Consider the following 24,167-nt stretch of genomic DNA (forward strand, 5'->3'; position numbering starts at 1 on the left):
TGCTTCTAACCTTGGCTCACTCTGGCTCTTAGCCCCTTTCCCTGACCTCTCTTCCCTCTGTACTGGGGCTTGTCCTTCCTCTCTCCCCTCTGTCCCTTAACAGCTCCTCTTTCTAAGTGGTCTCCACCCACTTTTTCTCCCACATACCTGACTCTGAGGGTCATACTGCTGCTGCAGCATGGTGGCCACCTTGTCCTCAAAGAGACAGAGCTGTTCATATACCTGCTGCAGGAACACCTCCCGCTGGGAAGGGTCCAAAAGGCAGCCCTGTACCAGCACCTGAGAAGCACAAGGGAAAGACCAAGACATGAAGGTCAGGGGGACACTGGAAAGTACTCTTCTGGTCTGCCTATGTATCTCCACAGCTCTCTCTAGGCGCTCCTGACTTCTCGTGCAAGCAGGGTGACTAAATCCACAGCCAGTTCTTCTCGTGTCAGATCATCTACTCCACCGGGGATACCAGGCCGTTAGTTATCTTCATCTGGGTTCACAACCTTCCTCTGCTTACGGTCCTGCACACTGGGTTTCCCCAAGCTCCCACATGGGGGTGCCATAAGATCTTCCATCTTGGGTCATCAGACAGCCCCACCTCAGCCTGGCAAAGCCTTTCTCATTCCGACTCATACATTTTTATTCTTGTTGATCTTGAAGCACTGCACACAGAGGCAGCTCTGGACCTTTTTTCTTTTAGGTACAACATCATCTTCCCTGTGAATGTTCCTTCCTTCCTTTTCCCCTCAGCAGGTAACTCCTACCCCCCCCCCCCCTTTCATAAAGAAAGGAAACCAGTCAGCAGGAACTCCCTGCTTGCCTTAACCCCAGGGGGGTACTACTTTCCAACCACCGAAAACACCCACAATATTTGCTCGAAGTTTGTATCTGTGTCCTTGTTCTTCTTTTGAAACTCTGAAGAAACGATTCCTCATCCTCTTCTGTTTCCCAAAAGCTAATCTCTCCAACTAATCTTGGACCTCTTGCCTAATGCCTTCATTCTCTCTCCATGGGGTTCCTTTCCTCCTCCTTTCAACATAAATGAAGTGCCCCCATCCTAGAAATTTCATACGGGCCTGGTGGTCCCTGGGAACTCTCCTTTCAGACTCCTACAACCTTTTCACAGGCCCACTACTCCCCTACCCCTGCCCTCCTGCGCGACACCTACTTCTTCAGTCCCTATTCGGAACTGGGGAAATGGGTGGTCACAGCCAGGAGAGGGGGACTCTGTAAGTCCACAGGCCTAAGAGAAGAAAAATGGAATCAGAGGAATAGTAGGGACTGGGGTTATAAGGTGAGAAAGATGTTCACAGCTATATTGTTTAGATGTGAAAAGGGGGTCAGCCCAAGAATCCTACACTAGGGTTTGGCCAAATATATAATGATAAATTGTGATGAAATATCAAACCAAGCAGCAATTAAAAATCATATTTTCAGGGGCGCCTGGGTGGCTCAGTCGGTTGGGCGGCCGACTTCGGCTCAGGTCATGATCTCGCTGTCCGTGAGTTTGAGCCCCGCGTCGGGCTCTGTACTGACTGCACAGAGCCTGGAGCCTGTTTCGGATTCTGTGTCTCCCTCTCTCTCTGACCCTCCCCTGTTCATGCTCTGTCTCTCTCTGTCTCAAAAATAAATAAACGTTAAAAAAAAAAAAAATCATATTTTCAAAGAATACTTAGTGACAAGGAAGAATGCCCATATTATAGATTTAAAAAGCAGGATGTAAAATTATGTGTCTGGAATCAGCCTAATAGTTTCTTCTCCTCTCTTTGGATGGTGGTGGCGAGGGAGGATAAACAAGTACTCAAAGGCAAGAAGGAAATTCCATAAAATGTTAATTGTAGTTATTTCTGGGTGGTGTATTATGGGTAAGCTTTGTTTTTCTTTATATTTTATGTATTTTTCAAGTTTCCTCCAATGGACATACATTATAAAGGTGATTTAACTTGTTCTGTTTTTTATTTTTTTTAATGTTATTTGAGAGAGAGAGAGAGCACGTGTACGCACGCACTTGCATGCGAGTGGGGGGAGTGGGGCAGAGGGAGAGAATCCCAAGCAGAGTGGGCTCCATGCTGAGCTCAATCCCATGACCCTGGGATCATGACCTGAGCAAAATCAAGAGTTGGACACTCAACCAGCTGAGCCACCCAGGTGCCTCTTTTTTTTGTTCTGTTTTAAGGAACAGTAGAATACATCTTGGGGAGCTTTAGAGATGGTGAGGAAGCTAGCCCAGGGCTGACAAGTGGCCCTGAGGGCTTAAACTGAGTAAGCCTGCTCCTTCTCCATAGCTGTTGGCCTTGTTCAGGGCTCACCTCCCCTCCTGTACTGCAATAATCTTCGGCCTGTTCTTCCCAATGCAGAATTTGCCCCCCAGTCCATCTTTCTTCCTGGCTACAAACCAGCCTGATCTTCCCAGTGTACAAATCTGATCTCATAACTGTCCACTTAAAAACCTTCCATTTTTAACAGTTAGAATAACAATGAACAGTTTTAATAGCTAACTTTTCCGTGTTTTCTATGGGGCAGGCACTGTTCTAAATGCTTGATATATATGAACTCAGTCACCACATAATATCAGTACTGTTAATCTTCCCATTTTGAAGAAAAGACAGATGTACAGAGAGGTTAAGTTATTTGCATAAGGGCACAGAGCAAGCAAATACAGGGGGTGTGAATCTAGATCCAGCGCTTGTCATCATCACCACACTAAACTCTCCTATAGTTCTTAGCCATGACATTCAGGGTCTCTCATAATTCTGCCTCTACTTCTCTCTCATCTCCTCTTTACCACCACTCCCCACCTCCACATTCAAATACTACTGTGTCAAACAGAATAATGTGTAGTCCCCTAGAGCACCTGTGACCAAGAGCACAATCTCACAGCTCTGCAGCTTTGCTTTTGCTGGCCCCTCTGTCTGGAAAGCCCACTCCCCTTCTTTGAAGGGCTAACCTCAATCCTTCCTTCAACACTCAGTTCAAATGCCTCTCTGTCCAAAAGTCTTCCCTGGGTTTGGCTGGCTGCTCCCTCTTGGTGCTCCCACAGCATTCGAGTCATTACTTAACTAGTGTCTTTATCACATTCGACCGAAATTACCTCCTTTAATATCTGTCTCCCCTACTAAAATCTCAAGTCCTCCCATCAGGACAGGGACAGTGCCTGATTCATCTGTGACTGCAGGACCTAGCCCAGGCCTCGCATAGATCAGGCTTCAGTGTTTGCCGAAATGAACCAAGTGTGGAGTGATTACCTAACACTCATGCTTTCCCGGTCTTGGCCATCAGTGCCTGAGAAGCCCGGCCTCTGTCTGGGGATGCAGGCCACAAGCAACAGTCCTAACAGCTGTGCTAGGAGAGCACTTTAATCCACAGCAGTGGGCTGGGATCCAGACACGCACCGACTGCCTTGTAGATCTCGGGTCCTCAGGAGCTGTTCCTTGCATCCCTATCTCAAAGCGAGTTTGACAGCCAAGGTGACAACATGGCCATTAGGGGCAGTTTCAGGGTAAGCCCCTAACAGTGAGTTGAAGGTGGTTAAGAGCAGATGAGGGGAAACTGGGCCACTGCTTATCTAAGCCAAAAACAGATATTCCAGTAACAGACCTGGCCATTCTCCAAAAGGAGTGTCTTGTGATGGCCTGTTTGGGTGTTGGATAAGGCTCGTAATTATCTGTATGGTCAGCATAACACCCGGCACTTCACAGGGCCCTCAGGGAAGATGACCCCCCTCTGTCGTTGGAAGAAATTATGGTTCTGGGCATTTGTTACATTTCAAATCATAAAATTATTCTAAAAGATCATCTCCTAGAGGTAGTGCCAGGAGTCAGGATATAAGCAAACCCTCTAATCAAATTAAAAGGAGGGTGGTAGTGGCAGCATGAAACAGACATCCAGTGGCCAGAACCACAGCCTTGCAGAAGGAGTGGGAGAGGCATTTGTCCAATCAAGGCCAACGGACCTAAAGCTCGTGAGAAGGCTCTTTTTAAAAAAAAATTTTTTTTAACGTTTATTTATTTTTGAGACAGAGAGAGACAGAGCATGAACGGGGGAGGGGCAGAGAGAGAGGGAGACACAGAACCGGAAGCAGGCTCCAGGCTCTGAGCCATCAGCCCAGAGCCCGATGCGGGGCTCGAACTCACAGACCGCGAGATCGTGACCTGAGCTGAAGTCGGCGCTTAACCGACTGAGCCACCCAGGTGCCCCGAGAAGGCTCTTTAAGAGCTGAGGAATGGATCCTTCTCAAGAGGAGACAGACTCAGAGACGATTGGTAAACAGGTTGGGACTTTGAAAATAGACAGTAGAGACAGAATAAGGACTTAGTCAATGGACTACCAGAAATGAGGTCTGAGGGTACAAACTTGGAGAAAGGATGCGATACCTGGTGGGCCTGCAGGCCAATGATTGAGGAGTAGGCCTGGATAGTTATGTAGATCTCAGGCTGGAAGTCGATGCAAGATCCGGGCACTCGGAAGGGTCGAAGCAGCCCGCCTAGGCAGCGGGAGAGCGCATGGAAAACTTCATCAAACAAGATCTCCCCTGTGGAATCGTCCTGAGGGCAATGCAGAGAAAGATCTCTCGAATGTGAGCAAAAGCAGCCCTGAGCAGAGGGCAGAAACAAGCAGCTTCCGTGGGTCAGTGGAACTCCCATCTTAAAGTTGGTCACACCCCCAAATACAGTGCCACGTGTGGAATGGGACGTCTTCAAACGCTGACCATTTAAAAGCCTGTTTCCTTTCCACGATGGTAGACTGGGATCACTTTTCACATCTCTGAGGCCTCTCCCTCTCCTCCTCACCCCCTACTCCATCCCTTATTCCTTCTTCCCACTGTCTCCCTTTAGTCCCTTACCACAATGCCAGTAGACGGGCTAAGGTCGAGCTCAATGACAAATCGGTACTGCCAAGCCAGGAAGGTAACCCGGGTAGAAGGTACAAGGAGGAATGGCCTTGGGACCACTGGTTCATCTGGCTGCCACCCAGGGGGCAGGACGCTGAGGACTTCCAACTCCTGCTCAGACTGGAGCTGACAATTAGGACAGAGAGAAAAGGAAAGGGTCAGGGAAGAGTCACCCCTTTATTTCCTGGACCTGAACTTCTTCTTCTTCCTTTTTTAAAAAACTTTTTTAAAATGTTTATTTTTGGGGCGCCTGGGTGGCTCAGTCGGTTAAGCGACCGACTTCGGCTCAAGTCATGATCTCGCGGTCCGTGAGTTCGAGCCCCGCGTCGGGCTCTGTGCTGACAGCTCAGAGCCTGGAGCCTGTTTCAGATTCTGTGTCTCCCTCTCTCTCTGACCCTCCCCCATTCATGCTCTGTCTCTCTCTGTCTCAAAAATAAATAAACGTTAAAAAAAATTAAAAAAAAAAAGTTTATTTTTGAGAGAGAGAGAGAGAGAGAGAGAGAGAGAAAGTGTGTGCACCAGAAGGACAGAGGGAGGGAGACACAGAATCCGAAGCAGGCTCCGGGCTCTGAGCTGTCAGCACAGAGCCTGACATGGGACTCAAACTCATGAACTGTGAGATCATGACCTGAGCCGACTGAGCTACCCAGGCGCCCCGTCCAGGACCTGAACTCTTGTATCCAAAATGGCAAACCACTGGTTCTATCTCCTGCAACCCAACTATATACTCTTCCTATTTGGAAAATTAAAATTTCCTGGGTGGAATCATTTTCTGGGAAAAGTCACTTGCCCCTTCTAGAATGAGACCCATTAGAGTTCGTCTCCTATTCTGTTTCTAGGACCCCCTTAAAAAAGCAGATCCTTCTGAGCCAGCCCCTCCCATCCTGTAGGTTTCTGGACCTCACCAGCATCTCCTGAGGTGTAGCCTGCACAGTTTGATGCAGGTGATTGAGGAACCAAGCCAGGCGGACATTTCGGGAGATTCGATAATCTTTTTTCATCAACAGGAACACCTGCCCAGCTTCTTCCACCTGGAGACAAAGAGACATTAGAAATAATCTAGAAAAATTCACTGAGTTCCTGGTATACATAGATCGCTGTGCAAGTGACTTGTTCAAGGAGTTCACAACACGTAAGGGAGAGGCAAGGCAGCAGAGGAGAAAAATTAGCTCCCCCCTCAGGGCAACGTGTTCCCAAGGACTCAGTTCTCTGGTCCCATTCCCCTTATGTGTACTTCTGTGTTGACCAAGTGCCCTTTTAACATTATTGAATGTGTAGGTGTTTTTCCTATAAGCTACAAGCTCGTTAAGGGTGGGGATTGTGTCTTGCTCTATGTGTGTGTCCCTATGCTTGGCAAATTGCTGACAACAAAGCAGATACTCAGTAATGCTGGACACTTCCTCCTAATAAGCCTTGACGACAGCGGCCCCTAAAGGACTCTTCACTGGGTGACTAGCAAGCCCGCTGACTGCCTCAAAATTAAACTCCTGTGGGTCACGACCCACATTTTCCCCACCCTCCACACTTCTCAGTGGTCAGTGCTCCAGCTCCTTCCCACCACTGCCTCAGAGGCAGCTGGCTCTGCGGTGTCCGGACAGGCATCAGTTCCCTTACCGGTGTCCTTGTCCTTCCACTCATGAGCCGAATCTTGGCTCGGGATGAATTCGACGCTCTCCCTCATCCACACATATACCATGCCAGTGGCACTCTGACAGAGAGAAACCTGTCACTTTGCCAGGGGCGCCAGCTCCAGCAGGACTTTACCTATCCCTTCACTTCTCCCTGGTGAGCAACCTCTCCCATCCCCTTCAGAACCTTTTCCCATCTCTCAGCCCCTGGGGGCCTGGCAGATAAACTCACCCACTGTTTCACAGAGAAAATAAGGGTCCACTGCCCTGAACTCCCCCAACATTTTTTCCTGACCAATCTTTACCTGAAATTCCTTTATTCCCTTACTCTAGCCTCTGATGAAAAGACGACTCTCCTTCTGGTTTAGACAAATTGCAAATTTCTCCCCCTGGGTCCCTGGCCGGTGAGGGGAAGGGCCAGGCGGTGAGGACTGAAGAGGGTGGTAGAAACAAACAGAAGCCAATAACTGTTAAGAAACGTGGTACTGAAAGGAAGTGAAGGTTTCTTCCCCCCGAATGGGGAAATTTGAAGAAATAGAAAAAGCCCTGGAAAAGCAATAACGAAGGATGGTTGATGGCAGAGAGGAGTGTGGAAAGCAGACACAATGACTAAAGATGAAGAAAGCCATTCTTCTTCAGGACAGAAGGCCTGCTTCAAAAGACACAAAACAGGGGCACCTCGTGGCTCAGTTGGTTAAGCATCTGACTCTCGATTTCAGCTCAGGGTCACAGAGCCTGCTTAAGATCTTCTCTCTCCCTCTTCCTCTGCCTCTCTCCCCTGCTCATGCTTGCTCTTGCTCTCTCTCTCTCTCTCCCTCTCTCTCTCTCAAACACACACACACACACACACACACACACACACACACACACAGAAACAGGTACTGGGAAATGGCATAGGTGGAAGCAGGCAGGAAACTCCCATTTCTTGAGCACCTGTAATATATTCAACAGTCCCCTGGAGACGCTAAGTGCAAGAACTTCAGTTTCAGACAGCCTGGTGTGAATCCCAATTTGGCCTCTTTTTAGCCTGTGAGATCGGGGAAAAGGTACTTAATTAACCTCCTTAAGCCTCAGTGCCCTCATTTGTAAAATGGATATAACCCTAATACCGATCTAACAGTGTTGTTAAGGGGGCTAAGCGAAATCAGGTATAGGAAGTGCTCAGCACAATGCCTGGTGCTCAGAAAGAATATTATAAAAGTGAACTATCACCAGGTTATTACCGGGCATAATAGAAGGCTCTTCACACTGGTACACTCAATCAGGCTTCACATAAAACACTTAACAGAAACAAACGGAGGTCCAAAAAAGTGAAATGATTTAACACAATTAGTAGGTGCAGGGTCAGAAGTCAGACCCAGGCCTCATGAGCTGCAAAGCCCAACTACTGAAGAGTGACAAGCGGATAAAACTGGGGGTTTAAGAACAGAAAAGATTTGAAGTGGTCCCGAGAAGGAACACGATGGGTCTCTACAAGCATAAAGGATGCTCCGCCATAATCAGAAAGACAAAAAGACAACTGAAATATCGATATAGGATTCAATATTATTTTGTGTTACGTCTCTATACTACCTAAAATCACACTATTCTCTATTGTGCTGCTTCTGTACGCCAGGCTAAGGTAGGTGCTGGCCAAGGATTTTTCCCAAGAGTTGGAGCAAGCTACTGAACTTTTTTTTCACAGAGCTATAATATTTTATCTGCATTAAAAAAAAAAATTCCCTCTGGCTACCATGTGATTCAGAAAGATCCCCTGACAACCAGGGGAGATGGCAGTGGCCTAGACCAGAGCTACTCATAGTAGCCATTCTGTGAACTGTTTGAGACTGGTCTCCGATGAGACAGCACTTGTGCCAGAATGTAAAGCCAGTACTGCCTTTCATCGACAAAGCCTGGTTTTACACACACACACACACACACACACACACACACACAGCTAACGCAACCTTCAAGACAAGTGAGCTTAGCTGCTATTTTAAGGACCCTTTAGAATAAGACAACAATCAGTGATTAATTGGCAGCAGTGGGGAGGAAGGAATGAAACTGTATCAAGGACGACTAAGATAGCCCTGGAAACCGGTAAGTTGCAGAATGATTTCCAAGTTAGTGAGAAAAATCAGATACAGGTATTTACCATCATTTCTAACCACCATTCCCCTCAAAAGGTCCCTTAAGATTGTACACCCTTATCACCAAGATGCTAGAAACAGCAAAGGGTCTACCGGCCAAGAAGGAATGTGCAGCAGTCACTTGCCCTCTGCCTGACCTTGGTCTTGGGATGGGATGCTCTCCTAAACCAGTCAAGCTCTCCCTCCGGACTGGCTGAGCAGGTGTGGGTGTGAGATTGATGCCCACTCTTGTCTAACTGATGGTGCTGGATCCCTGCCAAGGCTCTTATCTAGGAAAGGATGGGCTGGGGCCGGGAGTACTATCAGAATAGGAAGGATACCTGCATTCAGCAGTCCTTTGTTTATCATTCTATCTTCAGAGCCTACAGCAGTGCCTGGCACATCAGATGCTCCATACAAGTTGCTGAATAAGTGAATCTGCCATATGTTCTAAGCAAAGCAAAGTTGATGTTTAAAGCTAATAATCAGTCCAACTCTTTTTCTCTACAACTCTTCTCAAGGTGAGATAATCTTAACACTAATCCCAGTACTATATTCCTCTGGTTCTTCTTTGGTAGTTAGTAAAGACTTTTTTTCCCCCAAATGCCAGCCTGTTTCAGCTATGCAAGAAAACACCATAGGAAGGAATCTGGGCCCATACTGAGCTGGGTTAAACAGAGGAGAACACACATCCGTGGGGTCAGCACCATAAGAACAATTGGGAACACTTGGTCACTCCACCTTCTAGGTCTAAAATGTTGGTGATTCTGGGTTTCACGAACGAATCTATGATCCCCTGCACTATGTTAGGCATGACAGGTTTCACTTCTGTCACACAGTCACAAAGCAGTTTAGAATTCTTCATGGCACCCACCAGTTTATAATGAAGAATTTGTGTACTTTGTAAATTTTGTTTCCCCTGCAAGTCTAGAAGCTCTAAGGAGGTAGAAGCTTTTGTCTATATGTTGTCCTTTGCTGTATCCCTAGCAACCAGCACAATGCCAAGACGTACTAGGTGTTCAAATATTTGTTGACCGAATGTGTGAGGGAAATGGCTCTCCCAAGCTATGTTTCTTCTGTTTTGAGCTATGTTCTGAATTTCTTACCACTGATTCCCAACTTTTCATTTTTAGCAACGTCTGCTCTGTGTTGTCCAAGAGATCCCATCCTTCCTCATCCACTTTATAGAAAAACGAGCCTATTTTATGTCTGGGTTTTTCTTTTGGTTCCACCAAAGTTGTTTTTACCAGGTTTTCACTACTATTTTCTTTTCAAATATTATCTCTTTTTTACAGTTCTTGGAATCTGGGGAAGGGCTGCGGGTGTGAGTTCTAATCGATTTGTTTTGAAAGAAAGTGTGATTTGATAGCTAAGCCTCTGGGCTTGAACTTTATTTTCCTCCTCCATAAAACACTACCATGTATCCCAATGGCGTGTGAAAGTATAAATGTACGCGTTAGTGTAACAAGTGAAAACAAGCAATTCATTGATCAGTTGCTGCTTTATGTCTGGAAAGAGTCCCGCACAGCCATTCACTTCAGCTTTTTTGCTCGTCCCCATTTACCTGGCATAGCTGGATGTTTCCTCACACTAAACCAGAATCTGTCTTCTTGATATAATCTTGACCCATTCTTGAGATCTGTTCTCTTGAAAACATCTAACCCATTTCTGGTTTTACCCCTGGATAAAACCCAAAGGAAAGTCTGACCCTCTGCCAAAGGAGAATCTATCAAACATCCGATGGCAGCCCTGAGTCTCTGTTTCTCTGTAATAAACATCTCCTGAGTTCTTCAGGTAAATCTTAAAGAGCATTGTTTCAAGTTTCCCCACTATATCTTAGAACATATGCCTATGAACTCTGGCTGGTCTGTTTTTCAACTCAAAATGTGGGGGCTAGGATGGAACACAATACCCAGGTGAGGGCACAGATTCAGAGTCTCCTAAGTCCGACTGACTTTTACCATACTGTTGGCGCAGGGAACCTCCGTAACTTTTTCACTTGTGTTGCTGTTAAGACACATCCTCTGTTCTGTCCTCATGCAGCTGGCTTTTTGGGACACATCCAGTTATTCAATTAGTCCTGTTATATTGGATAAATTCAGTCTCTTATTCTATTGTAAAACCTAGAGTCCTGTTTTGTCTTTTAGCAAATCTCTTTCCAGCTTAATTTCCCTGCTAATTTCATCAGGATGCCATCAAGTCCTCATTCCTGTCCAAAGAGGACAAAGACAAGGTGGGTGTGCATTCATTCATCAGTCAACAAATTTATGGAGGGCCAGCTACAGGCTAGCACCAGGCTAGGTCCTAAGGATACCATGAAAAGCAAAAACTGGCATTCTCTGCTCTCATAACATTTACCCTGTAATGGAGAAAAAATTAATCAAATAATCATTCTACTAACTATATGATTACAAACTGAGTAAGTGTGCCAAAGGAAAAGAAAGTGGTTCTATGGCAGCATATAACAAAGTAACCTGACCCAAGCTAGGATCTTAGGAGAAAGTGACACTGAAGGTTGACTAGGGTTTGCTAAGTGAAGAGGAAAAGGGGAGATAAAGCGGATGGAAGACACAGATGGGTGCTGTGCTATTAGTAAATGTTCTTTAGATTATTAGTTAGTAGACAGCTTGATTTCATTACAGTACAGCTTCCATTTCTCTACCTTGTCTTCGAAGTTATTTTGAATGACAGGGGTGCTGGGTGGCTCAGTCGGTTGAGCGACTGACGCTTGGTTTTGACTCAGGTCCTGATCCCAGGACTGTGGGATCAAGCCCCTGTGTCAGGCTCCTGCTGAGTGTGGAGCCTGCTTGGAACTCACTCACTCTCTCTCTCTCTCTGCCCCTCCTCTGCTTGTGCTCACACATGCTGTCTCAAACTAAAACAAACAAACAAACAAATAAAGGTTATTTTGAATGATGGACTGACTGTCCAAGGCCAAGTGAAGCTTACGTAGTTAGTTCATCAACCAGTTCTTACAGAATCCACTCTCTTGAAACCAGGAACATTGGCCCAACTTAATCTTTCTCACATTTCTCCCTCAAACATGACCCTTCAAAGTCAACAGCAACATGTTCAAACCATCATCTTGAAGTTTGCCTCACATTCAAGATGTAATTGATCAGAACCAGAAAACATAAGAATTTAAGCAGCTAAAATAGTATTTTTCAAAGTATGATCCAAGGACCAGGTGCATGAGAGTGGCAAGGTGCTTATTAAGATACAGATTCCTGGGCCCCAGCCAAACCAACCGAATTCGAGTTGACAGGACTCAGGAATCTAAATTTAACAAGCTCCCCAAGTGATTCTTCCGCTTTGACAAACCCTGACTTAGCTGTATTCTCTCGGCATCCACACTCACATGGAGCTTCAATGCCCTAATACGTAATCTCCCTGAGTCTGAAATGCATTACTCTTGGGACTAATCTGGCAAAGAGAAAGCAGGGTTTCAGAGTCAGAGACCTGGATTGAAATCTGGTTCTACTACTTGCTATCTATGTGAACTTGAACAAGTTACTTAATTTTTCCAGGACTCAGCTTCTTCATCGATAACATGTGGGTAAGAATATCTACTTCATAAGGATGTTGCTGCAATTAAACGTGAGAATGAGAACAATGGTAGAGGAAGCCTGTCATTCTCTGGAACATTTATTGAGGCCTACATACCATTTACAAGATGAATAATACATTATTAGGCACTGTACTGCATACCATATATATCAGGATGACGGAAACATCGCCCGTCTCAATTTGTTTTTTGTTTGTTCTTTGCACCTGTCCCTTTGTGGTTAAGGTATAAATAATTTTTGAAGCCTTTTCCAACCATTATGCTGTTTTCTAACAGAATCCCATGAGGAGCGCCTGGATGGCTCAGTCGGCTGCATCCGACTCTTGACACTGGCTCAGGTCATGATTCCAGGGTCGTGGGATTCTCTCTGTCTCTCTCTGCCTCTCTTCCCCGCTCACGTGCGCTCATGCTAATAAAAAAAAAAAAAAATTAAAAATAAAGAATCCCATGAAGTCATGTAGACATTTTCTCCCTTGAACTGTCTGAAGGCTCCTTACCACTGGACTTATGCCACATAAGTCCTGAACCTCTAGCATGGACTCAGCCTGAATCTTCTTCTCATCTCTTACCAATCTCTTGCCAATTTAGAGCACCTAGAGGGATCAAACGTTTGTTCTGTTGCTGCTTATTAATACAAGGCCTTGGTGAAGTTACTGTGCCTTAGTTTCCTCACCTGTGCCATCAGGAAAATAATAGTGCCTATTTTGTGGAGATTTTACAAGGATTAGGTGATACTTAGTAAGCACTCTGGAAGTGTTAGCTGTTCTCATTGTCACATTGCACCCACACTAGCAGCTGCTGCTTCTGTTCTCTGAGGGCTCTACGCTCCTTCTCACATCAGGATTTTCACTATTGCCTCTGCCTGTGATGCGCTCTGCCTCTTCTCGTGGCCAACTTCTACTTGGTCTTCAGGCTGAAGTGTCATTTCTCTGAGAAGGCATCCCAAACCACCCCCGCCCCACACACTTCTTAACAAAGTCGGTTAAGAACCTCTTTTAAACACTCATTCATTCTGTAGTTTTCCTTTGCAGCCCTTATTATAATTCAATGTTTGTTTACTCTATTAAAATAGAGGACATGTCTGTCTCACACTGCTCGGTATCCACCCTGATACTTAGAACGATTCTGAATCCACAGCACTCATAAACTATTTTAAATATATGATGAATGAATGATTTCTTAAATCTGACTATGCCCAATTTTGTCTCTTCGGATTGTAACAACCTCTCAAAGTCAGTGACTTTTCTGCCCAGGGGCAAACTTCACTCCCTTTACTTTCTGAGATAAAATTTTCAGGAATGCAAATCAAGAACTTAACAGATGCTTAACTTTTGGCTGAATGAGGCTCCCAGAAGTATGTGTCTTGACTCCAAGCTACTATAGATCTGCACTGATCAATATGGTAGCCACTACCAAATGGGGCTACTGAGAACCTGAAATGTTGTGAGTCCAAAAGTCCAAAATGAGATGTGCTCCAAGTGTAAAATACACACTGGATTTTTAAAGATTTGGTACAAAAAAGAATGATAAGTAGCTCATAGTTTTTAATACTTATTACCTGTTGAAATAATATCTTGGAAATATATATAAATAAAATACATTATTAAAATTGATTTCCTCTGTTTCGTTTTACCATTTTAAATGTGTCTACTAGAAAATTTGCATACATGCCTTCTATTAGATTTCTATTGGACAGTGCTGTTTTACACCACCTGCCTGAAAGGTATGTCGTATTTTGCTACAACATCCCATTTCCTCTCATCTTTGCTGCTGTTGTTTTTTATTTATTTTTTATTTTTTTTAATTTTTATTTTTTTAAAAGTTTATTTCTTTTTTTTTTTTTTTTTAACGTTTATTTATTTTTGAGACAGAGAGAGACAGAGCATGAACGGGGGAGGGTCAGAGAGAGGGAGACACAGAATCCGAAACAGGCTCCAGGCTAGGCTCTGAGCTGTCAGCACAGAGCCCGACGCGGGGCTCGAACTCACGGACCACGAGATCATGACCTGAGCCGAACTAAGCCACCCAGGCGTCCCACTGCTGTTGTTTTTTAAATGTTTATTTATTTTTGAGAGAGAGAGAGACCAGAGAGACAGAGAGAGCAGGGGAGGGGCAGAGAGAGAGGGAGGCACAGAATCTGAAGCAGGCTCCAGGCTCTGAGCCGTCAGCACAGAGCCTGAGGCGAGGCTTGAACTTGTGAACCGAAAGATCATGACCTGAGCTAAGTTGAATGCTTAACCGCTTAACCGTTACCTACTGAGCCACCCAGGTGCTTCCATTTCCTCTCATCTTAATTCTTGCGGAGAGGTACTCCAAATTCTTTCAGTCTTTCTCAGTATTGACATTTCAGATGTATGGCTTCTTTGTGAACATGTCTGATTCTTTAAAATAGGGTAGAGTTTCCTACTTAATCTTGGGTTTCATAACACCAAATCCCAACAAACTGGAGACTTACCATCCTGTGGCTATTTTATTATTTATACTATAATCACTATGGTTAAAAACACAAGATCTGGGACCAGGCCACCTGTTTTGGGAGTCCTGGCTCCCCTACTTACTAGCTGTGTAACTATGCTGCAAGGATCTCTGTGTTTCAATTTCCACAACTGAAAGATGGGAGATGATAAAAGTGTCTAGGACAAGAGGATTAATTGATATTGGCAAAGCATCTAGAATGGTGCCTGGCATGCAGTACTCATTCAATAAATGACTTCTATTTTTGTCATTCTACACATCCTTGACCCTTCCCACCTACTCATATATTCTCTTACATCACTGGGCACCTGTTCTAGTGTTCCGTTTTTTCCAAAGCTGAGAGATTTTATGCTCAGGTCTTCTAACTTCAACTCTGCTAGTCCCCAGCTGAGGAGCACTTGGGTAAGGTACTTAACCTCCCTCACTTTTCAATTCCTTTATCTGTAAATGAGAGCGGATACTGCCACATTCTTCGCCTAAGTTTTAATAACGTAATGCATGTATGAGTTCCTCGCGTGGTCCTTGGCACCTAATCGATGCCTCCTGTGCATTTTCTGGTTTAACACGTCAAGTCCTCACAACACACCATAAGACAGGTATTTTATGAAGAAAGAAACAGGATCCTGGAAATCAAGACTTGCCCAAAGTTGCACAGATAGCTAAATGGCAGTGCCAATGCTGGACGAGGTTTCACTCCGAGTCAAAAATGTTTTTTCGCGAAACCAAAGCTGCTCCCCAAATGCACGAGCGCTAGAACTAAATTAATTCATGGTGTCTACGGCATTCCGATGTTTGGAGAAATGCATAAACCATCGATGCCTACTGCCGTGCTGCCCACGGAAACTGCAGCAGAAAATCAAACTACAGATTTTGTTAATAGCATTATTAAGATCAAAGAATACGAAAGCCCCAGAGTCAGCGACGTGTCTGAAATTTCAGTAACCAAAACAAAGCGACGGCGACGGGTTTCTGCTCCAGCCCCCCGACAAAACTGCGGGCCGAGGGAAGGAGGTTCAATGGTCGGGCCTACGGGGCAGGGCCTCCCCCAGACGGGGAGGAGGCCACCGCCGTGCCAGGCCGCCGGATCCTCCTCCTCGGAGCTCGGGGCCCAGTGCCCAGCCTTGCACCCGCCCGCCCCTCACCTCCGGCTCCGGGCGCTCCGAGGCCATCACACAGCCCTCCCGCGCCGGCCCGGGCCAGAGAAGATGCTCCACTCGTGACCCCTGACCCGGCTACAAGCGTCCCGCAGGAACCGGAAGTGAGTGGGAGGACCGAGTTCTGAGTTTCCTGATTGGGGGACGAAGACCTCTCAGCGAGGCTCTCGGACTAGGAAACCGGAAGGGGAAGTCGTTGCCGCCTACACTGACGCCGCAATGCAGGTGAGAGCGGGCTTGGGACTGTTGACCGCTAGCTGGTTTCGGGTAGCGGGGTCGATAGCGGGCTGGCCGAGGGGAGGGTGAGGAGTTGGGGCTGAGAGGAGGGGTTAGAGCCCGCAGCTGACGAGTAAGGGACCGCGGGATGGGGGGCGCGACCGAATGGAGAGGTGGGGGTGGGGCCCGGACTGCCGAGTCGTGTGGAAAGAGGCCCCGCTGACTTGCTGGGGTGCGCGAAAGGGTCAGGCTGTAAACTGGCAAAGTTGAAATGCGATCCAAGGAAGATGGCTCAAGAAGGAGGCGTGTTGGCTCAGGCCCCGGCCTAGGTCGTTGGATGGACTCTGTTGGATGCAGACGTAACAGGGGATCTGGAATTGGAGAGCAGCCCAAGAGGTGAAGGAATTGTTGGGCGGGGGGCGGTGGCCAAAAGCTAAGCTAATTATAATCTGAGGCTGTGGGTGGAACCCAGGATCCAGGCCCCTGTCTTGCACGTTGGCGAGTTTGCAAGACAATTTTGCATCTTTCTTCCCAGCCTGAGCCGGTTAGTTATTAAGGATGGAGAAATGAAGTAAAACTGGAGACCCCAGATGGGAGGAAAACGCTTTGCGGATACCCTAGCGTTTAAAATTGTTTCTCTGGTGCTCAGGAGCATATGCATTTTGTTTTGTTTTGTTTTGTTTTGTTTTGTTTTTCACTTGCCACTTACTTTCTTGCACCTGGTCCGCTGTCAGTAAATGTTGTTCAGTTGACTGAGCTTGTGAAAGAGATACAGAAATATTGGCATTGAGAAAAAAAATGGGTGCTGATTAATTCAGCAAGAAGAAGCTTGAAAACATCAAATGCTGAGGGCAAATGAAGAGTGGGAGGTGGGGGGGGGGTGGGCGGTGGTGGTACAAGCCTGGTATTCAGGGAAACCTTCATGTGTAGGTAGGTTTCCCAGGGATTGTGTCTTTGGCAAGACTGCCACTCTCACAAGGCAGGTTCTAGTACAGGAGAAGTTGGAGTACATGTGCTGCAGGGGTTCACAAAAGATTATAAAGCCCAGGCATTAGGTCTGGTGAAAATGTCTCAGTGAGAGAGTACAGAGTGTATCTAACACAGAGAAAAGCCAGACGTGAATTAGGAGACGATGAGAGAAAGGAGGAATTGAGGTCAGGCGAATGGATTGAAAGGTCTGAGGGTTGATGCTGTCTGTAACCCAAATACCAAAGATAGAAAACCACGCTCTCCTGTGCGAGTGAGATCCTGTGTTTCTCGACTGGTGTTGCACACTGTCATCCTGGCTCTTCAGCCTTCCTCTGTATGTGTCATACACCTATCTGGGTAACCCTCCTGTTCCTGTTGGTGCAGAGGGAGGAGAAGCAGCTTGAGGCATCATTAGATGCACTGCTGAGTCAAGTGGCTGATCTGAAGAACTCACTGGGGAGTTTCATTTACAAGTTGGAGAACGAGTATGACCGGCTGACCTGGTAAGGGTTGCCAGGGTAAGCCAAGGAGGGCTCCATGGGTGGGGGGCTAGGCCTCCTGGTGGACCGGGTATCTCCAGTGATATCACAGTTTATCACTTTGCAAACATCTTTTGGTTTGGTAAGAGCTGGGTTTCCCAACATTTAACAAGTGAAATTTGGCTTAGGGCCTCTGTGGCAAGGAAGTAGAGAAATGCCTAGTTTCCCAACCCAAGGTCTTTTTAGCTTTTGATTCTCACCCTTTGACATCTCTGGGAGGAGGTACTCCCTCAGTAATCCACCCACTATAGTAAGAATGCAGTGTTCATCCTGGGTCTCTTACCACAGTTGCTGCTGAGTCTTTTCAGGTTCAACCTACTATGGAAGTGTGGATCCTATTTTCAGGCCGGAAAGGAGAATTTTACCCAGTTTCTGAGTTTTTAGTGATAAGTATAGCCATGGTTCTTATTTTGCCACTGGATCTCACCCCATTCAAGTAACAAACTGCCTTATTTTTCCATCTCTGCTAGAAACTGAAAGTATGTCCCTCTTTCCTAACCCCACAATCCCTGGGAGCCAGTCTGGTACCTGCCAGTCCAGCTGTAGTGCAGTGAGTCTTTTTGGGGTGAGCCTGGGTGTTCCTAGTCTGAAGGACCCCTTCAAGGCTACTTGACTGAGACATTCTGACGCTTCCTTATCACCACCAGGCCCTCTGTTCTGGACAGCTTTGCCTTGCTCTCTGGACAGTTGAATACTTTGAACAAGGTCTTGAAGCACGAAAAGACACCACTGTTCCGTAACCAGGTTATCATCCCTCTGGTGTTGTCCCCAGACCGAGATGAGGATCTCATGGTAAGAGGAGGAGAAGGGTACAGTGTGGGAAATTAAATTCTTAGATGAGAACTTAGAGCATAATTGTTGCTGGGTTACTTTAGAAGTTCTGAATGAGGAGTAGTTTGTGGCAGTAGAAAGCAAAGGCTGCATTTTGGAGGCCTTGCTTTTTGTCCCTCTAGAGTTGAGGAGCCACTCTCCAATAGTACCAAATAACCCTGAGGCTTATGTCCCCAAGGCAAAGATCTTTCTTCTCCAAGACCTATCTTGAGCAAGAGGTATGTTCTGTTGTGATTTTGTCTATTTCAATCTTTTATTAAAATGTAGCAAAGGGAAACTTGCCCCTGGGTCTGGTAGAAACCTGTGTGAGGAGACAGAAATGAAGCATGGAGTAAGCGGACTAGTGTCCTAGGAAGCTAGGTATTGGAAGTGTCAGGTGTAGTCTTCCCTGAAAATGTACTATTTGCCTATGGAAGGAACTGTATATCGGGCCAGATCAACTCTTCGTGAATTGCATAGGAGGATCAGTAAAATCTGTGTGTTACAGCGGCAGACTGAAGGACGAGTGCCTGTTTTCAGCCATGAGGTGGTCCCTGACCATCTGAGAACCAAGCCTGATCCTGAGGTTGAAGAGCAAGAGAAGCAACTAACAACAGATGCTGCCCGTATTGGTGCTGATGTGGCTCAGGTTGGACTGAGTCCCTGCCCTGCTGCCCCCTAGCGCCCCAAACCCCATCGTGAGAAGCTAGGATTTACCGTGTGCGCCTGGTAGGGATGCATGGTTTACCCATAAGTTGCCCCTGGAGGAGCACAAGGAAGAAACTTCACCGTCATCATTTCTGGTCAATGGCCTGATCTCTGCACAAATGTATGTTTGTTACAGAAGCAGATCCAGAGCTTGAATAAAATGTGCTCAAACCTCCTGGAGAAAATCAGCAAAGAGGAGCGGGAATCAGAGAGTGGAGGTATGGAGGGACTGGTGGCAAAATGAAGAAGGAAAAGGAGGATAGATCATTGGGATAGGAATGGTGGTTTGGGTAGTGGCGAGGTGAGGACGTAAGAATGAACTGCTTAGGAAAGGGTATGCTCCGTTCTGTTAGCTTTTTGTAGTTAGGGCTTGCCCTAGAGCAGGTGGAGGGTGTGGGTAAAATGAGAAGGGAGAGCTCCCAGATAGTTGTGGGGGTCTTTTGGCTCTTCCTCGGGGCTGCCATTGAGTGTGGACGCTGCTCAGGCCCTGGTGCCCATATTGGTCTTCCTGCTGCTACGTTCAGTCCAGGGTCAGAGGCGAACCTCAGGCTCCTCGCTTAACCTTTTTCTTCAGGTCTTCGGCCGAACAAGCAGACCTTTAACCCTGCAGACACCAATGCCTTAGTAGCAGCTGTGGCCTTTGGGAAGGGGCTGTCTAACTGGAGACCTTCAGGTAGCAGTGGTCCTGGCCAGCCAGGCCAGCCAGGAGCCGGCACAATCCTTGCAGGAGCCTCAGGATTACAGCAAGTGCAGATGGCAGGAGCTCCAAGCCAGCAGCAGCCAATGCTCAGTGGGGTGCAGATGGCCCAAGCAGGTCAAACAGGTAAGGTGGGCAGGGGATGACCTTGAGCAGGGAAGTAGGGATAAGCTGGATGGAATGGGCCCCCACCATCTCAGAGCTGGAGATTTTCTCCTTTTCTTTTTGAACTGTGACCCAGAAAACACTTTTCAGGAGTAAAAATCTCATTTGCGACTCTGTAGCAGGCACCAGAGAAAGGAAGAACTTGGAGCAGCAGAGACTGCACCTCCCATCCCCATTATAGAGTTCTGTCTCAAATACCTTTCTGTCCCATTTACTCTGGGTATCATGTGTGCCGTCAGGGTTGTTTCTTAAAGAAAGCAATGGTTCAACCTTCAGTGGAGACCATCTGCTAGGTGCACTGAGGATTGACAAATAGGCAAGCTCCACGTACTCTTCTCTGTGTCTTGTCTTTCTGCTTCCAGTTGATAGTTGCGAGAACGGTGTGGGGGAATTCAGACGTGAGTAGCTGGAAGAGGCATTTTCTTTCAAAGCTGTCTAAGAAAAGGAACAATTACAATTAGAGAGAACATACTCTTCCACCTGTGACATTAAATGGGGTCTAGCTGTTTTGTCTGGGAGTAGCTGAGCAGGAGACTGCTGGGGTGTGTTCTGACCCCTTCCCTATGAGCCCCTCCCTCCCAGACACCTTCAGGGAGAGGGCTGGTCAAGAACCACACCTCTGATCGTTGCTACCCGGGGCTGCAGAGGTTCTGAGATGAGAGTGGTGGCAGAAGGGAACTTGAGAGACCACCTGTCTGATTTATCGTGAAAATCTTACTGTGCTTCAGGTATCTTTCTTTGTGTTCCTTTCAGGAAAAATGCCAAGTGGAATAAAAACCAACATCAAGTCAGCTTCAATGCATCCCTACCAGCGGTGAGTGTGGCTGGCAATCCCCACTCCCAGGTGCTCTTTGCAGAGGTGGGCAGTGAAATTGCCTTTTGCCCAAAGCGGAACTAGATGTGTACAATAAAAAGAATGTGAGCTTTCAGCACCAGACAAATCCCAGCTTCACCACTGACTGACTGTGTGACCTTGGGCAAGTGACCTAATTTTTCTGAACCCGTTTTCTTGTTTATAAATGGTGATAACCTACCTCATAGGGTTGTTGTGAGGATTAAAATGAGAAAATGAATGTAAAACACTTAGTACAGTGTGTGAAATAATGGGTATTCAATAAATGATAGTGTTTTTTTTTGTTTTTTTTTTTTATGTTGAGAGAGAGAAAGACAAAAGAGCGAGCAGGGGAGGGGCAGAGAGAGAGAGAATCCCAAGCAGGCTCCGCGCTGTTAGCATGGAGCCCAACGCGGGGCTCAAACCCACAAACTGTGAGCTCATGACCTGAGCCAAAACCGAGAGTCGGATGCGTAACTGACTGAGCCACCGAGGCGCCCCAATAAATGATAGCTTCTACAGCCACATCTCCCTACTGCCCTCCTCAATCCTCGATCCAGAACTTAGGGTGATGTGATAGTGCTTCGTGTCAGTGGTGAGGTGCTAGACACAAGGTCATGGACTGCTCTGTTCTGTTTGAAAGCCTGTGCTGATTTTGTGCTCCCGGAAACTGTCACAACCTTTATGTGTCCTTAGAGGCACACTGGCTCTGTAGGCTTCCCTGCTCAGCTTCCATCCCGGCCGTCTCTCCAGCCTGCAGGCAACAAGTCTTCTGAACTGGGTCTGACGGTCCAGCTGCAGCTCTGGTGAAGCTTGGGCCTGCTCTCCTCCTCTCCTCTAAGAAGCCAGTTCAGCTGTTCCCTGGGAGCTAGTTACAAAGTCCTCTGTCCTTTACCCCACTCCATACACACGAAAGATTTTCTTACTTTGGAGGGGGAGGGGAATTCCACTTCACACCATGGTTCATCAGGGGTTAGTTATCCTCATAATAGTACCTAATTCCTGGACTCCAGCCAGGATGGCTTTCCTCCAGTCCACTGAAACTGTGATCAAACCTGAGCCAGACTGCTGGTGGGTGGGAACAGCCACCAGTACCTTCGCCTGCTTTTATAAAGCTGAAGAGCAGAGTGAGTCAGGTCTGTAGCCTAAGGGGGCTCCTTTGCAGGCAGGGGCAGGTGTTGAGTCAGCAGAAGACCAAAGGGTTTCTCTGAATAAAATTATTAAAATTTTCTTTTTTAACGTTTATTCATATTTGAGAGACAGAATGTGAGCAGGAGAGGGGCAGAGAGAGAGGGAGACACAGAATCCGAAGCAGGCTCCAAGCTCTGAGCTGTCAGCACAGAGCCCGATGCGGGGCTCGAACCCACGAACTGAGATCATGACCTGAGCTGAAGTCGGCCACTTAACCAACTAAGCAACCCAGGTGCCCCTGAATAAAGTTATTTAAATTGATGGCCATTGTGTCAGTGTTAGCCGATAGCGATTTATAAGAGAGCTATAGCGAGGTCAGAGACTATATGTCAGAGACTTTCAAAGTTGATGCAAGGCAATTCTAATTTGTTCTCTCTCAAACGTTTTCTTAGCTCTGATTATCTTTGATCTAAAAGTCCCGAGAGGTTTGAGGAGAGCCTGTTCATACCTTCCAGCTGCCTTTTTTCTGTTCTCTTCTGTCGCACACCAGTACTCTGGCATTTGTTTGGTGCCGGGTAGAGTTCTGCCAGGCTGTGGCAGCAAAGTACTGGAAAAGTGGTCCCTGATGTCACATCCATTCCTGTTCCATCAAGACAAGAAATGGTACCCATAAAGCGCACTAATCGTAGCACACAATAGCGCGGGGAGTCCTGTTACCAGCTCTAAGACAATGCCAGACCTTTCCTCCATTTCAACAGTACTGCCTTATTGCTCTGTCAGCCCACTCGGGTGTTCCTGATCTTACCTTTTCCCTTCCTGCTGGAAGTCTCAGAGCTAACTATCATGTTGAGTGGAGTTCAAGTGGTACTTCTCCACAAGCCCTGGATCATCTTTTGGTGACTGCTGTCCTTAATTCCACCAGAAGATTCCCTCCTATTGAGAGGTACCAACCCGAAGTTTCTTTGTTGTCCCAGGTAATCCCATTTGAAATGGGTTCCTTGTCCTCCCAGAGTGGAAATATCCTCCTGCCCCAACGGGAACACATGCAGGACCTCACCTACATCTGGTGACCTGAAGCACACATTCTTTACTCCAAAGGCACTCACATCTCTGTATTCTGTACTCTGGAAGCACATGTTCTCATTTGCAACTCCCTCCCACTCCCAGATCCTCTGGAGTACACACACCTACGTAGCATCGCCAGCTTCAGGATTCGGACAGCCCAGTAAGCGCCTCAGCGGATGGTATCTCCCTCCGCTCACACACTCATTCCCTCAGGAGGGGATATATATGGAATTCCCTTTGAAGAAGAGGACAGGACCTGCTTGCTTGTTCAGACGTAGGATTCGTAAAAGATGGCTCTCTTGCCCCACTTTGATGGTGTTCCTGTTTCTGACTGCTCTGTTTTGCTTGGGGACTGTTTTCTCCTACTCTTGGGGCCCCTGGAGAACGAGATTAGGTCATTGTACCCCAGGTTTATGCCTAGGATGGAGAAAGACGCAACTGTGAAACCATGAGATCTTACTGCAGCACAGAGTTCACCCTGCTTAAGGCAGAAACTTACTTAATCCACACTGACATGACAACCATTGTCTAGGACTGCTTCCTCTCCAGGTTTGCCCTGTGGCTGGCATTCTGTCATTGTGGATCCTCCTGTTTACTCATTGCTCCAGTCACCCTATTCTCTTTCTCTTACGATGTCTATTGCTGCCCTACCTAGCCAACTTTACCTGACCTTGTACCTTCTTGTGAAACAGCTCCTTCCAGCTCTGTAAGAGATTCTGGCTTTAGGACTGAACTGGAAGGGCTGTATTACATACCTCCTGTGCCGCTGTCAGGCATGAAGCTGAACTCTGCAGGAATGCCCTAGTGCAAGGCTGGGCCCTTTTCCCACTCCATTCTCACCTCCCCCAGGCAGCTGGGAACAACCTCTCCCTTTGTCTGAGCTTCTTGTACAGAATAATCCCCCTTAGGGACAATGTATTCTCTGTGCCCTGTGGACACAGGAGCCGTGTGAGCTGATCCCAGCACCGGGCAGGACGGAGGCTGAATCCTTCCAAACGCCCACCCTGGGTCAAATCCTGATTACTATCCAGAGAAATGATTAAGGGATGTACATTTTCTTCCATCTGTTCCAAATTTGGGAGGATAGCCTATTGAAGTTTAACAATGGGCCAGAGACTGCGGTCCCTTTTCGGATCACTCCTGAGAGTTCATCATGCCAACCCATGGAGGCTTGATGTGGCTCTGGCTTGATGGCCTCAAACACAGGGGGAACAGTCGGAAAG

At 46.9% G+C, this 24,167-nt stretch overlaps 2 protein-coding genes across 7 annotated transcripts in view; one reads left to right on the top strand and one right to left on the bottom strand.

The window, feature by feature from the left end:
- Nucleotides 1-15,931, bottom strand: part of SZT2 (SZT2 subunit of KICSTOR complex) — a 52,365-nt gene extending 36,434 nt beyond the window's left edge. Inside the window, exons 1-5 of the mRNA XM_049617335.1 lie at nt 15,801-15,931; nt 5,788-5,913; nt 4,835-5,008; nt 4,365-4,535; nt 148-279 (exon numbers count right to left, since the gene is read on the bottom strand). Coding sequence (XP_049473292.1) covers nt 148-279; nt 4,365-4,535; nt 4,835-5,008; nt 5,788-5,913; nt 15,801-15,827 — 630 coding nt within the window. The 5' untranslated portion in view covers nt 15,828-15,931. The remainder of the gene's footprint in view (nt 1-147; nt 280-4,364; nt 4,536-4,834; nt 5,009-5,787; nt 5,914-15,800) is intronic.
- Nucleotides 15,932-15,967: 36 nt separating this feature from the next.
- Nucleotides 15,968-21,273, top strand: MED8 (mediator complex subunit 8). 6 transcript variants are annotated; one of them, XM_049617325.1, is made up of 7 exons: nt 15,968-16,037; nt 17,382-17,500; nt 18,184-18,328; nt 18,855-18,995; nt 19,191-19,272; nt 19,629-19,877; nt 20,670-21,273. In XM_049617325.1, exons 1-7 carry the CDS (start codon nt 16,032-16,034, stop codon nt 20,732-20,734), a joined length of 807 nt encoding a protein of 268 aa, XP_049473282.1. In that variant the 5' UTR covers nt 15,968-16,031; the 3' UTR covers nt 20,735-21,273. The 6 variants fall into 6 exon arrangements, with proteins under 6 accessions (XP_049473282.1, XP_049473281.1, XP_049473283.1 ...); XM_049617326.1 differs by lacking the exon at nt 15,968-16,037 and adding an exon at nt 18,490-18,585 and having other exon boundaries at nt 17,415-17,500; nt 18,007-18,328; XM_049617327.1 differs by lacking the exons at nt 15,968-16,037; nt 17,382-17,500 and adding exons at nt 17,528-18,086; nt 18,490-18,585.
- Nucleotides 21,274-24,167: the final 2,894 nt, after the last annotated feature.

Source organism: Panthera uncia, assembly GCF_023721935.1.
Source record: "Panthera uncia isolate 11264 chromosome C1 unlocalized genomic scaffold, Puncia_PCG_1.0 HiC_scaffold_4, whole genome shotgun sequence".
NCBI lineage: Eukaryota > Metazoa > Chordata > Mammalia > Carnivora > Felidae > Panthera > Panthera uncia.

Bases quoted from the DNA above. Each gene is read 5' to 3' on its own strand.
- MED8 (XM_049617324.1), top strand. From the start codon at position 17,334: ATGTGTCATACACCTATCTGGGTAACCCTCCTGTTCCTGTTGGTGCAG. The intron at 19,273-19,628 runs GTATGGAGGGAC...CTTTTTCTTCAG, and splicing joins GCGGGAATCAGAGAGTGGAG to GTCTTCGGCCGAACAAGCAG. The intron at 19,878-20,669 runs GTAAGGTGGGCA...TGTTCCTTTCAG, and splicing joins GGCCCAAGCAGGTCAAACAG to GAAAAATGCCAAGTGGAATA.